This window comes from Ixodes scapularis, unplaced genomic scaffold, assembly GCF_016920785.2.
Source record: "Ixodes scapularis isolate PalLabHiFi unplaced genomic scaffold, ASM1692078v2 PGA_scaffold12__126_contigs__length_90152505, whole genome shotgun sequence".
Lineage (NCBI taxonomy): Eukaryota > Metazoa > Arthropoda > Arachnida > Ixodida > Ixodidae > Ixodes > Ixodes scapularis.
The window spans coordinates 17,774,988-17,790,969 of record NW_024609838.1 but is presented as its reverse complement, the minus strand read 5'-3'; the positions used below and the strand labels follow the sequence as shown (position 1 = coordinate 17,790,969).

The 15,982-nt window shown below is 44.6% G+C and overlaps 1 protein-coding gene across 1 annotated transcript in view; it reads right to left on the bottom strand.

Annotated features, from left to right (window-relative positions):
* Nucleotides 1-1,364: 1,364 nt before the first annotated feature.
* Nucleotides 1,365-15,982, bottom strand: part of LOC8029187 — a 47,787-nt gene continuing 33,169 nt past the window's right edge. Inside the window, exon 5 of the mRNA XM_002403627.4 lies at nt 1,365-8,634. Within this exon, the coding sequence (XP_002403671.2) occupies nt 8,589-8,634 (46 nt within the window). The 3' untranslated portion in view covers nt 1,365-8,588. The remainder of the gene's footprint in view (nt 8,635-15,982) is intronic.

Genomic DNA, 15,982 nt, shown 5'->3' with positions numbered 1-15,982 from the left:
TCAGTAGCGTGTCTGGCTCGAAACTGAAGGGTCGTGGGTTCCAATCCCACCTAAAATACGTTACAAAATGAAATCCTTTCAGACATTCGGCGACCTTTAATTCGCATTACAAGTCATGTTTTTAACCACTTTCATTTCACGCGCGTGAGCGTTATGTGAAACTCCCGCGCGAGGTCATGTGGCTGTGACGTCTTGGCTCTATCGACCAATCAGGATTTTCACGTCACGCCACCGACGCCGGCCTTTCTGTGACACGACCTCCTTAACGCTGTCACGTTAATATCGGAGGCAATATTTGCCAGTGCTGGGTCGATGTCGGTACAACAATGGTGTGCTGCTCGGGGCGGAACTCGTTTCTAAAAAATGAATAGAGAGATAAAACTGTATATGACGAATTGGAATATAACGTACAGTGCAATTCAAACCCGAAACGTATCGGGCGTTCCCAGTTTCTCCGTCTCTCTGGCTCCCGACTGGAGGACTCCATGCGCAGGTTTCTGTTTCTCTCTTCGTTTTATTTCTATTTTGACGAAAGACAGTCGACAAGCCCAGAACCTTTTTTTTTCTCCGGACTTCAATCACACTTCCCATCGAACGCCAGTCGTAATCTTTAGCCTACCTGCCGGAGAAACTTTACGACCTTACGTAAATTCGCCCGACTGGCAAAAAATAAAATAAAATAAATAACTCATATTACTTACAATCGTATTTCCATAGCGACGCCCAGCGGCAACTCCATCCACCTGCAAATTCGCATCAATAAAAAAAAACGAACGGTTTACGGGAGTTTGTTGAGAACGACGCCGAAGCTCGTAGAGTGGGAATCTTAAAAGTTTTATTATAATTTTATTAGTCGCAAGTTGTTCGTTGCTTTCATGTTCGTTTCTTTCGCAGTCGAGACGCGTACAGATCCCACCGCATTTGGACGGCGCCACTATCGGCGGCATGCAGGCGTGGCACAAAATCCTTTTGCCTCCAATGTAGCAGAAAACGGAGAGGCAATTGTAGACGTTACCGATGCGCCATTAAACCGCTAGTTCCGCCTCCGAGCCGAACGACCTTATCGCTTCGGAGCCGCGTGCACAAGGATACGAAACGACGAGAGCGTCTTGTTGCCGAATTAGTGTCCGATTCGTCAGCTCTTGGGTCGTTTCTGAAGAACTCCGGTATATAGAATAAATAGATCGCCGACAGGGACAGCATGGCGTCGAGTCACGACGCGTCTGCTATTTCCATGCAACGGTGTAACTATACTCCATTTACCCTTAAGCTGACAGCGCGGTGGAAGTCCCGTGATACACCACCAGCATCCTATTGACGCAAAAAAAAAAAAATCGTTGCGTTTATAAAGAACACACGAAGAGTTATAGCGGAGAAACCTTTATTGTGAATCGATCGAAAACAACAGCGTTACACCAGAAAAAAAAAAGTGTTTTACCCTTCTCGTTAATTGACAGCGACGAAAACAGTTTGATGCTCGTTATTTGTTTGTCGGCGGCGCGTCTCGTCAGACCCGAACGCACACACGCTGCCTTCCGTCACTAAGGGCACAGTCCCCACCAAAGCGACAAACACCGCCTTTTGTTCGCCAACGACACAAGGTCTGCGTTTTGCCGACCGCCATACAACACCACCTAGAACACAAGTATGGCGCCAACTCAGCATTTCGGGCACGAGGCCGACGCCGAATGTCCTTCAACGCACTGACCGAATATCCTTCAACTCGGTACTCGTGCACAATCTGAGTCGGCGCTCGACCTCCCCGTGAGGACATCGAAATAACATGTTATTCTAAGTGGAAGTCACCCGGACACCCCTTTTGTTCGCTCGCTTGTTCTTTCGTTCGTGGTCAGTTGATGACAATCCAGCATAAAGAAAACTAATAGCAGTGTTTACGTTACATGTCAGCAAGCAATGTTTGTTGTTGTTCTCGAAGCCCCAGACCGAAATAGACCCTTTTTTAAAAGTACATCAAACGATATCGGCCGTCTATAGGCCGCGGTGCGTCGCAAAGCTCTACAGTTTTTATACACGAAACAATCAAGACCGGCCCGTGTACTAAACACTGGGCTACACGCCCACAAATCCGCTGACATTGCCACAAAATACTTTTTTTTTCTAGCCGGTAGAGGTGCGCGGACACTGTCTCGAATCAAGCAGAGCTGCGTCGTTCATAGCCTTCACAAGGCAAGAGACAGCCCACAACATATACCATCACTCTTTGCAGCTTTGAATCTATAAGAAGCGCGTTGCGCTATTATCAGTTCGAAGCGCTGCTCCCGCACCCTTATCTATAGCGGTTATGGACAGCATACAAACAAAGAAAACAAATTGCTCCGAAATTTCGTAATAGCTTCTGAGATGCTGTTGACACTCCTAGGCACACAGACCGCAATGCTATAGGATACGACATGGGCCACAGAGAAGCCGACGTGGAGACAAAGGCAAAGGTAGAAATCGATCACTAGCGAACATTCTGTATATACAAAGTTCCCTATATCGAAGCTTTAAAAAGCGTGATATGTCGACGATGTTTTTCAATCGGCCGTTGTTCCACAATACACAGAAGATCCCTTGACCGTTGCAACGAGCTGTTTTGGTCATGTCTACGAGAGGACTTGGTGAGCTGTTGTCGAAATGCAGCTAAACTACGAGAAGATGTATCCCCACCACTTGTTGGTGGGTACACAGCACGACAGCAGTGGGTACAGTTCAAACAACAAACACAGAACCAAAGTTTATAACACTGTTGGGAATTCCGTGTAAGGCTTGCGGCACACTCACAATCGTCTGCAACATCGTAGCCAAGTCCCAGTAGTGTCTACAAGCTGAGCGTATAGAATGTTCCTATAGTATAGACCTAAGTCATTACAGGATTCAAGCGCACCAGAACACCGACATATAATCACATGGTCCCAAACGTTCATGGCATAGCAAGCATACAAACAACATTAGAAGAATGGGCTTTCGTAAACAGTCGAAGAACTACGTAAAGCCCAAAAAAAAACATCCAATAAAAAAAATTGTGCGATGCTTTTTGTCAGGTCACAGAATCTGCTCAATACTTTGCAGACTCAACATAATAAAATAAACAAACATGTTAATACAGAACCCAGCCGAAAAGACGCATACAGCTCCCCTGGTATTAATTACGTCGACTGACAAAAGCCGTGACGACACAAAGTGTATCCGTCATAACTCTTGTGTCACTCCTCTCTGTTGGCGGACTTTCGGTTCGCCTTGCGAGCCACGGTAAGGGTGTCGAGAGCCTAAATGCTTCCTAAACAGATGCGAAGGAAAGCAAAACCTCCTAGATAGCAAGGCCATAGTGTAGGATCTGCTACGTCACCAGCGCGGCGCACAGATTGGACACGAGTGGTGACGTCAGCGTTCGGCTGGGACGTCGTGTCCAATCAGCGAGAACACGAGACCCAGCCGAACGCTGAGGCGTCACTCCTGTCCAATCAGTGACCAGCGCTGGCTTCGACAGCTGACATAGCAAACCCTGCACTACGGCCCTGTTATAAAGGAAAGGTTGAGGAAAGGAGAGCTGGACTGCGGGAAAGAGAATGAAGAAATAGAGCATGTGACGTCATAAAGGAATGACGTCATAGAACCTCTCCAGGAAAAAAAGAAAGAGGGGGGGGGGGGGGAGTAAATTAAACCCGGATTTAAAAAAAAAGTATATAGACATCAGGGTCGTTGCGAAAGAGGGTTACAAGATAATAATTATGCACGTAGATTTTCCGGTGTTTATAATTATGAAAAAATCGACAAATGTTTTTCGGTTTTTTTTTTTTCGGATTTCGCTGCACTTTGGTCATCCATCTTGGGTGAACGCTACAAAAGGTAATTAATTATCCATGAAAAACTCTCATAAAAAAGTACTAAGGGGTATGGTGTAAAAGGGAAGGGTTCCAACAAAAAAAAAACAGTCGCAGCTGGAGCACAAATTTCCATAAATCGGTGTTTTTTGTGGTTTTTACTGATCATGTATTTTTTTACATAAGCAGACGTTCACAGATATTTCTCGGTTAAAACCGCAAAGTCTACGGCCTAAAGATGACACGGATCGAGTAAAAACAAAAATCGCTGGTTGATATAAGGTTACGAGATGAGGACTCAGGACGAATAACGAGTTCACACGCGCGGCGCACCGGTGATGTATTCTTCCTTGCATATATCGGTTTCGTGAGAGCTATGAAAGTCGTTTTGCCTCCTGACGCACACATCACCGGTAGAGGAAGCTCACATAACGCGTAGGAGAAGGGATGACAGGAGTATAAGGCAACGAAACAGAAAAAGGTATCATTACGCATAGGGCTTTCGGTTTGGAAAGTGCACCTATCAAAAGATATCGCCAAATCTGCGGCGTTAAATCTATATGTATATATATTCGCCTAGAGAAATTTAGGGAGAGGAGGACATGAGAGCGCGCTATGACGTCTGATCGACGAGCTATAATTTGATGGATAGCGAGCAGACGCAAAGGCTCCCTGCCTTCGCCTCTACCCCCTGCTTCCCTCCATCCAATCAAAGCGCTGCTCGGGCAGGGCCCGGCGTCCAATCAGAACTCTCTCTCAGCTCACCTCTCCCGCTGTAATTCTCCCCGTACAGGCCCGTATTGCTTTTAGAGTATCACTGCGTTCCATAAGCAGATCAGATTAGTGGTTTGTTATGCATTGGTCGCGTTATTTGAGTTTTTTTTTCGCTGTCTGCCGCTAAACCTTTCGGACATGGTGCGGCCTGTGAACACAATAAGTGTCCCAAAACCGAAAGCCCTTACTATACGGGATGATGTTCAGAGTATACGAGTGAGTTGATGTTATTTCGTGTGTATAGTATAGAAAAGAGTGCGATTCAGGCATAACGAGGTGCAAAAACTAAAGGCTAAAGGTGTGAAAGGGTGAGTACGAGGTGAGGTGTTACAAATACTAGCTAAAGCTCTTGTCTAATTCAACCGAACGTACACATCAAACACAGTTACAAAGGTAGACAACAATGAGAACTAAATAAGAGCACGTCAACCGCATTGATTCGTTCAAAAGGAATCGTCCTGAAAGAGTAGTCGCGAATAAATAACCACGACGACATATTCTACGTTTCCAAGACAAACAAAGATAAACATTGAACGGTAAAATACGCAGGACACATTCGACCCTTTGGATGACTCAAAATAATCTAACGAAGGTTTTTTTTAAAAAGAAAATCTTAAAGAAATACAATGCAACCTCGAGGTTGTTAGAATTTCGCTGTCTAGTGGCATACGATACTTTGCGACGGTACAAGAGAGGTGTCAGACAGAAGACAGAAAAGTATAAGAAAGCTCAGAAAGCAAGAAGTAGGCTCGTGTTTTGTTTTCTGTTAAATGTGCGAGACAGCCGTGTTTGCTACCTGCACAACATACAGCTACGCATACGCCCGTCTGCGGAGCTCCATTTTAAACGGAGCTTCGTTTGCATCATGCAACAGACACTCGTGCTCAATGTCAGCCATCAGGACGAGTCGCCCGCACATAGAGATGAAGCCGCCTGTTGCGCCAGTGGTGCTGAATGCACATACGCGCCTTTGCTCTGATTTGACAACACTAAAGAACATGGACGAAAGACATCGATTTTGCATCGTCAACGCTACGGGCCAACATAACCTTGTGCTTTTAATACGTGTGTTCCCGTTAGAATGCGAAATCATTAACTCCCATGGAGTGAACCGGCGTTATCAGCTTTTGAAGCCGCGCGCCAAACGGCACCTAATTCCCCTGTCCCAATGGAGCGCAGCCTGTCGTATGTACCAGCGATTTGATGGAGAGGCTCCCATTGGCTGTTTGTAGCTTCTATACTTTCAATGCGTTTTGATTTATGGTGAAACGAAGCACATAGCTCGCCTACGACACTGATTCAAACCTTAGAGAACCTTATGAAACTGACTTAACCAGACTGACTCGATGGTAAGAAGAAGATATTAGATTCAAGTTTCGTTGTAATCCGGGAGTGATAAATGGTTTCTAAAATGGCTTATTGCGAAGACCTTTTCCATTCGTGCCAACTGGACCCTCTGATAGCTTCAACTTTCAAAGTCGAAGGCTAGACGTAAAAAATATTTATACGGACTTCGGCGTGCCCGTAGAAAAAAAGAGTAATGCTGGTTGCTTGTTTGTTTGTTTCACGAAGATTTCAACGCAAACTTTACACATTCTCCACACGCAATCGCGATGGAGCGGAGTATTAGGAGTAGATGCGACCGTCGCGCCCCTGGCGGCTAAGCTGAGAGCTAAACTCGTGAAGACAACAACAACATGCTTTTATTTTTTCTGTTCACATTTCAGACGCAGCGTTCGACTGACGTAGACGAACGCTCCTTCAGCGTTCGGCCCTTGTTCAATCAGTGAAGCACCGATCAAACACCATGTCCCAGCCAAATCCCCACGCGCAGCACTCGTGTTCAATCTACGCCCTTCGTCGTTCTATCGAGAAAGGTGTCGTACATAACTGAGTCTATACACGAATGTGCTGGGTAAACACCGAGCCGTGTGGCAACTAAACTGGTCGAAAGCGCCTTCTATAGTTCGACTTCCTCGCCCACAGCGAGTTCGTTTCAAGCGGGTGTCCTTGCAGAGTAAAGGTGCATATACCTCGTCCATCACAATCGGTGCACGTCTGCCCTGACACACCGTCGTGTGCAAGAGTGCCCCCGCCAACTAAAAAAAAAAACACCTGCAGCTACGTGCGAGGAATGCCTCCGCATGCGCGGAACGACGTCACAAAGTACGTGGACGAAACATCACAAGCACGCGATAGCTATCGGAAGGTATTGGTCCCTTGTAATGCTGGTAACGTACACACGCGGTTGTTGGGCTGCAAGACCTTCGACGAAAAACTACGTGCAACACACTCTTTTTTTTTTTTTTGCACATCTATTGAAGAGTCATATACACACGCGGTAAGTAGGAGTTGCCTAACCCTAGAGTGACTATAGGTCACCGTCAGCTGAAAAAATGCATGGCGCGACCAGTCCCGATCACCTTATCACTCCGCAACCAATGAGGTTTCGAACTTAGCTGACAAGAGTGACAAAGAAAGGATCACGTGAACTTAAAACGCCAAGCACTGCGTGTCTAAAGTTCTGAGTGACCATATATAGGATATTCGGCAGACATTAAAACTATAGACATACAATGGCTCATTTTGCATAGCGTAAGATTCATTAATCGGTCAAGAGCGACAAAGCGTTTGCTGTGATACGAAGGGCGATTATGCGCTCGGCTTTCGAGACGTATACAAACAATTTCCATAATATGTTGGGCAAACCGCCGCCATGGCTCGAACTACTTTACGATAAAGTATATGGTCACATCCACTCGAATACGCGGGCAGCCGTGAACGTGTAACGGTGGATAGAAAACACACGTTTAACGCTACGGGGACCCAGAGGCAGCGAACACTTTTTTAAGCTCGGTACACGCAGAAGTTCGGAACTGCGACGTGCTAAGCCCTACAAAAACTTAACAGATTTCCCTTTACGTGACATATAAACGCGTTGTTTACAAACAAGTCCGCTTTGTTCACACGTTCGCGACGCGCTGCGCCAACTGCAGCGGCACCCCGCAGCGGCGCGACGTCGGGTCGAGCGTTGCCTGAATAGAAAGATGTCAAGTTAGATTGCGTTAACAAGTTCTCTGTCTATACGAATTCAGTTCTCTGACCTCCCGATTGATCGACGGCCCATGCCGGGAACACGACGACTATCTAGGCAACACAAGTCGCACTCTGGGGCTTGCCGACTTCAAGGGCGCCAACTCAACCGTCGAGCATTCCGACTCGTCAATAATCTCCCAGAAATCCTAACGCACTGCCGTCTAATCGGACGGTTTTTGCGCCGTCTACGTGGAGAATGCTCCGTTAGAACAACACCAGGAGTGCCGAAAAGTACTCCGGCATATATAAGCTAGAAGCCGCATGGTGCGGCGTTAGTCAGGAATTCGGTCAACGTCGCCGAAATGACGTGACTACGTCCACGCGCCAAACCCTTTAAGTCACGTATAATGTTGTTGAAATAACGTTGGCACATGTTAGCAAACACTCGTAGTGTTAAAGGGAAGCTGAAACACATTTCGAGAAATCCGAGTTAGGAGCGGACTTCTATAGCTTTTTGTCCCGCGAGTGTCTTCGCGGGACAAAAAGTCCCGCGAGCACTTATCTTCGGCAGAAGTAAAGGTAAACAGCATTAGTAACATTTTTTTTTCTTCTCTCAGACATGGACCTTAATTAAAACAAAAGAAAAACTGTGGCTATACAACAAACACTCTATTCTTTTTTGTTTGTGTATACGTGAAAAGCCTCAATTCTAGAGACTTCGATAATACAACAAATCCCATGTCAGTTTGTTCTTTTCTAGCGACAGACAGGTTGCCTTGGCAAGACTGAACACATCCAAAATGTGCGAAGGACATCGAGTGTAAGCTGCGCCATCCACACTCATAAATAGGGGGAGGGGTTATCCGGAAGCAGTCGAATATAGATGCTTGCTCGGTTCGCTGCAGTACACGGCCAACGTCGTCACGTCTCCAGCCGTGACGTCAGTTCCGGAACTCAGTCAATGGCCCTGAGGTAGGGAAAGTCTTCGTTGTCCCGTTCCCTAAAACGAGAAGAGGGGGAAAAAGCGCCAGGCATTTAACACAAATAATAAGCGGTATTTTTTTTAGCAAATATACTTTTTTTTTATTATTATTCCAGAGCGTCTACTTTCCAGCAAAGCTTTTGAGAGTGCTTTGCTGGAAAGCGCTTTGCTGAAACTTTGAGGGTGACAAAAAAAAAAACAGTTTGCGACAGGGAGCATGGCATAAGCATGTGAAACCTATAAATCTCAATATCAGAGCGCAGGCGACCTTTCTTAAGTCGCTAAACCAATTTTTAACCTCACACATATACTGGTACGTGCATAAACTGTCCGCAGTCTTGTTTGGAGCATGCATACATACGAAGAAAGCATGCGTCAAACATCAAGGTATATGTACATATGGTAGCGAAGCTTCCATAGAACCCCACGTGTCGAAAAAATGGCGGCTCATGGGGCTTCGCTAGCGCCATCTATGTGTCGTGATAGCATTTCCGGCGGAACAAAAAATAAACAGGAAATGACGTCACTTCCAAAAAAAAACAAAAAAACGTAACGTCACTTTGATGTATTGTTTGGCGCGAAAATTAAATATAACACGAAACCGAGACTGCAGGCAAAAAGGACGATCGTCCTTTTTGCCTGCAATCCCGATTTCTAAAAAAGTCTCAAACAAAGCTTTCTGGTACTAAAAAATCTAAAACAAAGCTGTGCCAAGCTATGTTTGACTTCGTTTAGTGTGTTGTCCTTCTTGCCTGCAGTCTCGGTTTTTTTTATGTTGAATTTACACCACCCGTTTGGACTCTTAAATCTGCGCGAAAATAATTTAATTTTTGTACGCGGCCGCCTTTTTAGGCAGCTCACTACGAGAATAATTTTTTTTTCATCCCACAGAACTACTTTTTCTTTTTTCTTCAGCTTTTCAGAAATATGGGAGCGGCTTTAAAGTGATTGACCTCACAAACAAAGTGACTAACAATAACGTTTCTCGAGTGTGTTAGCGTTGAAGATACACAACCGTAACTCTAATGCAAGTCCAATGTTGCACTAACATTTTATTCACTTCATTCACTGCATTGTGGCCTAGGTATCCAGGCCGCAGGAAAGCTGACTCCTTGAAATGTAAACAGAAAACAACCATGTTTCGTAGCTGCCATGGAGTCTTCCCCTGTAGGCCCCGGTTGTTGGAGAACCGAACCCATGCTTCACGCCTGCGGATGAAGCGCAGTGCTATCTAAGTGTCTTGCGTACTTGCAAAGAGCAAATGTAGCCAATATGTGCACACACCAAAGCGAATCGGAGCGAGGACATTCACAGATTAGTAAGCAAAACTCTCTGTATGAACCACAAAAAGATAAACATGAACCTTTAGTACAGAGGCTTTTAAATGTATCTATGTCGTGTTGCATCCTTGATTAGAGCGTCGATGAGTATGACCCCATACTCCTGAGGGGCAAACCGGTTCAGGTAAATTCAAATATCCTGGGCGCTTTCGTAATGAGCGCAAACAACGCTGCAAAGTCAGCGAAAACTAACAACAGTTAAGAGAACATTTTACAAAGGGGGCATGGCATCACTTAACACAACACAGCAGGCACCTCACTGACAGGAACAAAATGTCACCTTCGAGTGTCGACAGGAAACCGGTGCAGCGAGACGCCAGCCGTGCGGTTGTCACTTCGGCATTCTTCCACGGAGCAACGCCTCGTTGCATAACGTGTCGAGCTCATTGTCACGAAGGACGTTGAGCCCTCCGGACGCAGCAGCGTCCAACCGCACGAAGGTGACTGTTCCTATATCACGCTGATATTACGCTCCTGCGCACGTAACTTGCGTAATCACGCTGAGCGAACGAAACTTTTCAAACTATTTGAAGTGACGGTAGAACGATTCAAAAAGCACGTGGAGACCTAAAAGAAGCAAGCAGACGGACAACAAAAACCTGCCTCTTGGCGCAGCACGATGCCTCTGCAATTTATCGCTATTAAAAGCCAGCCTTGTTGCTTGTGCAGTACAGAGGGCGCTAAGAGCAAGTTAGAATATTAGTAGTAATAAAAGCTATTTTAGCTTTCTCGAGCGCGATAAACCTTATTTAAGACCACTAATAACAACATACAAAATTTAAAATACAATTCAGTATAATTTAAGTTAAAGTTATTTTATTTGTATATAGTTTGCCATAACGTCTCCTAGTCGCGCTTCAGACGCACCGTAACCACGTGACCCTCCTGGTTGATGTCGCTGGCAATTTGTTTTGTACCGTGTTTTGGCCCAAGTTTCGCTACCATCTGTACATATACCTTGTCAAACATGCTCTGGAGGCATGTCCGCAGACAGAGCGGTCGCCATGTCTACAGCGAAAACATCGTGACTTTCGTACGACACACGAGCAGTGCGACTTTAGACGACGCGACGTGCGCGAGTTACAGGGGGCGCTTCTCTAGCTATCATCATCATCATTTGTGACGTCATGGGTAGGACAGACTGGGACAGACTGCGAAGATCTTGGATCCCTCGGTTCGTCAGCTCGCTTCATACGCTGTTTTGGGTAACGCGCCGCAAAGCCTGTTTCACGCGTTGTGTTCATCTGGTGAAGTGACATTTGTAGTAGGGCATTTTTTTCACCAAAGCTTGAAACCGTGGCACGCGTAGTAGTGCTAGCAAACCCTTTTGACGCTGAGGTATCGAAGCGCTGGGATGGTAGTGTGCTCTTTTCTACCCCAGTAAAAAAAAGCTGGATGATGAAAATAGAATACCCAGCGCTTTACCGCAATACAACATCTACTACGGCGAATAGTTTCTTCTTTTTTTTTTTATCATTACTACGACTTGGATTAATTCAAGCTGAGAAGGGAATGACTGGTCTAATTAAAAATAAGAAAGCGAAATTCACCTCTCGCGTATGTATTAAATACTTCAGTGAAAGCGGCTCCGTCTGTCCTGTTGGTTCGAATGTGTTTTGTGAGCGCTGGTTCCTTACTAGTTTCATTAAGTTGATTCCTTTTCCTAAAAATAACAGGTAGGAAGAAGCGGTGGCTGGCTTATATAGGGAGTCGTTTGAATGAATTAAATCCCTGCTTATTCACCCGGTCGACTAGAAACATGCTAGACCTCCTCGCAATCAAAGTCTTGAATCTAGTAAGTCGGTAACACATCAGCGTCCCACAAAATGAGGTATACACTTGTGTGTTTAATTTTCCCGACCCAAATGCGCACAATGCGCGATGCACTTCTCAGCCGAGCGATTTTAAATCTGTAAACAATCCTTAGTAAAAACTAGATAGAACAAATTATCAGTCGCCTGAATTTGCCGGGCCATAACCGATAATTTAAGAATTTATGAAAAATTCTGCTTTTCTTTCGAGTAGAAGTCGCGATGTTACAAACCTCTTTGCCGCGTATTCGATGCGGCAGGGGCTAAGCGTCAGTTTCTGACGAGCCTTTGCACGTCAGCAATTGTGGAGTCACACTTGGATAAAAGCGTCCGTATCGGCCAGAACCATGTATACAGAAAGTTTGGTCAAAGGGAGGCACGGACAGAGCCAGGGCGTGCACCAGACGCTGAACGAGGGCTTAGTGTGCTCTCTTGGCCAACCAGAAGCCGGAAAGCATCCCCTACCGGTGGTAGCGAGAAACAGTTTTAATTATAGGTATATGAAACGAGGTTGGGTATATGTTATTAATAAGCGCGTAAGAGTTAAATGTAGAAACCCTTATTGGCTAAATATAGGGTGCACGTAATGTTTTGATTATGATCATGCAGAAGGATGTAAGAAACGAATGTGCCACTCGAACTCTGTTTGACTCGGACAGAGTGCGATCGCTCGGACGGCAGATTTTCGGCCCTCGCCGCCTGGCGTACGGATTATGTCGATCGTTCCGCTAGTCGCGCTCTTCCACCATGATTTTGAATGGCCGTGATTGACACATCACGTAACCATATTTTCAGTCACCAAGAGCTACTCCGACGCACTTATTAATTACGTTTCTAGCGACCACCGCCAGGGTATTATTTCCGGCTCCTGGTTGGCCACATTCGAATTTGTGAAGACATCTTGGAACACGCCCAGCCCGCTTTCGGCCAATGGCGGTTTCCCATTTCCGTCCTATACTTCCCAATGAATGGCCAAACTCTCTGTATATACCGCTCCGGTATCGGCAAGTTCAATGTATCTATAACAAGTATGCGGCGATTTGCAACACGACTATGCGCGCGTGCACAGCTAAGACAGCCCGTCATTTACTCTGGTGAATGCAAAAACTGTTTCTACAACAACATCCACAAATTCGAGAAGAAAAAAAAAACACAACTCGGAGAGGGTGTGGATAGTCCTGACACACGCCACGCAAGCTTTAATGGGAAGCTCCAGGCTTGTATTTAAACATTTAAAAGCTTTTGTTTTGTTTTTATATAAAAAATAAACATCGAGGGCGATGTTATTCGTTAGAAAGAACACTCACAAAAACGTCATACACGTTTCTTTAATATATGAACCTTTTTAACTGTCATAGATGTGGACTAACATCGCCACTCCATGCTTCGACATAGCGCACCGTCTGCTCCCATCCTACCAACTCCCTCACAGGAGGGCGCCTGCAAGGTGGCGCCACCGTCTGCTAGGAAATCGTGGGCGGAATCTGAAAAACTAGTTCTCGACGTATGCAGTGATAAACTAGGCATACATATTACCCCTGATACGATTGAAAGGGCCCATCGAATCGGCAGGTTTCGTCCCAATAAAAACCGACCTATTATCGTAAAATTTTCTTTTTTTTAAACACAAAGAAACTGTGCTGAGATCATGCTCCAAGCTAAAAGACACCAACGTGTCGGTTAGCGAAGATCACCCAAAGAATGTTCAATTCGCCAGGAAAATGCTTCTACAGTTCGCCCGAGCCCAGGGAGGCCTCTACAAACTTCGCGTTGACAGATTACATTTGGGGAATAAACTATTTATTTTCAATTACGAGACTAACCAAATCTGTGAGGGCAGCCCAAACGAATTGAACACTGCGTCAACAATTCTGCCACTTTGAAGTTAAAAAATGTCGCGATAAAGAAACCATTTCGTTCCCAATCTTTTTCAAAAAATATTTCCGTTTTGTTTACAAACATAAGAAGTATTGTCCGCAACCGCGATGACTTGTCCTCCGTCATTGACGCGGCGTCGGGTGACGTTGTTATTCTTACAGAAACTTGGCTTTCGAGTGTTATTCGCGATAACGAAATTTTTTATTGTGTTCAGAGTTATAGGTTTTATCGTTGTGACCGAACTGATAGGCGGGGGGGAAGGGGGGGGGGGGGGTCCTAATCGCAGTGATTATAAATCTTGAATGTTACCAAGTAAGCGTTAACACCCAGCTTGAACTGGTGTGCGTGCGTTTAATCTCTGCCCATAGAAATGTTATTTTGTGTGCCTGTTATCGTCCGCCTAATGCGTCCACAAATTTGTGTTCTTCCTTGCATGATGCGTTATGCACAATTACATCTAGGTTTCCTTTTGCACCTTTATTTTTACTTGGCGATTTCAATTTGCCCCTAATCGACTGGTCAGGAGCATTCCCAACTACCACTTGTAATTCTGCAATTTACTCTGAATTCCTCAATCTTGGCTTGGATTTTTCGTTAACACAACTTGTTGCTGAACCTACTCGAGTCACTGTGTCTTCGGCCACTGTACTAAATCTCATATTACCCTCTGACCCTAACCTTGCCTCTTCGATATCCTACTTACCGGGTATCAGCAATCACTCCATTTTACATTTCTCGTTACTTACACCAGTGTCTGATGCTAGTAAGTCAACAAAACATTTCTTTGACTATAGTAAAGCGAATTTTGGGGCTATAAATAACGAATTAGCTGGCTTCCTTGACGAATTCCTTCCTAATTTTTCTGAAAGCTCAGTTGAAAGCAATTGGTCAATATTTAAAAATAAATTAGTATCTCTAATTAACTTATTCATTCCATATAGGTCCATTAAAACAAATTCTTTGTCTCCATGTTTAATGTAACACTTAAGCGCCTTAACAACAAAAAGAAACGTTTGTTTCGTTCTGCAAAGCTTTCTTGTAGTGACGCACGTTGGGAAATCTATCATGCAGCTGAGGATGCTTATAAACTAGCCATCAAGGACGCTAAACTAACATTTTTTTTAATGTGACCTTACCCTCCATGTTACTGACCAGTCCTAAACAGTTTTGGCGTATTATGAATAGAAACAAAACGAACGATATATCGCTCACTAATAATGGTGTTGTTATTCCAAATGACCAGTGTGCCTCCATCTTAAATGACATCTTTGTAAAAGCGTTTTGTGTAGATGATGACTGCTCCCACCCTGTGTACCCTAATTATAACTTTTTGCCCATGGATCCTCTTGTGATTGACTATGGCGGAATTTTAAATTTGATTGATAACTTAAAAACATCTTCGTCTTTTGGAGTAGACAATGTCACCTCCACACTCCTTAAGAATACTAAAAATTATATCGGAATTTACCTTTTTAAGATTTTTGAGCAATCTCTTGCATCTGGTGTATTGCCTGAAGAGTGGAAAATAGGAAAGGTGATTCCCCTCCATAAACAGGGCGATAAACAGAGAGCTCTGAACTATCGCCCCATTTCCTTAATCAACACACCTTGTAAAATTTTAGAGCACATAATTTTCACTCATTTGGTTAACTACTTGGACTCTAATTCCTTCTTTTCTCCATGCCAACATGGTTTTCGTAAATCCCTTTCATGTGAGACCCAACTACTGACCTTCACTAATGATGTACTTTCCATACTTGACCGTGGATCCCAGATTGACTGTGTTTTTTAGATTTCTGCAAAGCTTTCGACAAAGTTCCTCGTTAACGTTTACTCTTTAAACTCAGTCAGCTCAATCTCGATCCTAACGTGCTGTCTTGGATTACATGTTTTTTAGCTAATCGTTCTCAGTTCGTTCATGCTAACAATGTAAATTCTTCTATCAAACCTGTTACTTCTGGTGTACCGCAAGGGTCTGTTTTGGGGCCCCTGTTGTTTTTAATTTACGTAAATGACTTACCACTGTGTGTATCATCATCGATTAGCCTCTCTGCTGATGATTGTGTAATTTATCGAGAAGTCACTAATACTACTGACATCGAACTTCTTCAAAATGACTTACAAGCTGTGGCTGATTGGTGTGATTTGTGGCAAATGTCCCTTAATACTAACAAATGTAAAGCGAGGACTATCTCCCTTCGAATTACTTTATCTCCTACTTACTCAATCGTTGAAATTCCTCTTGAAACTGTACCATGCTATAAGTACCTTGGGGTGCACATCACTTCTAACATGTCATGGAAAACTCATACTGACCACATTATCGCCAACGCTAAC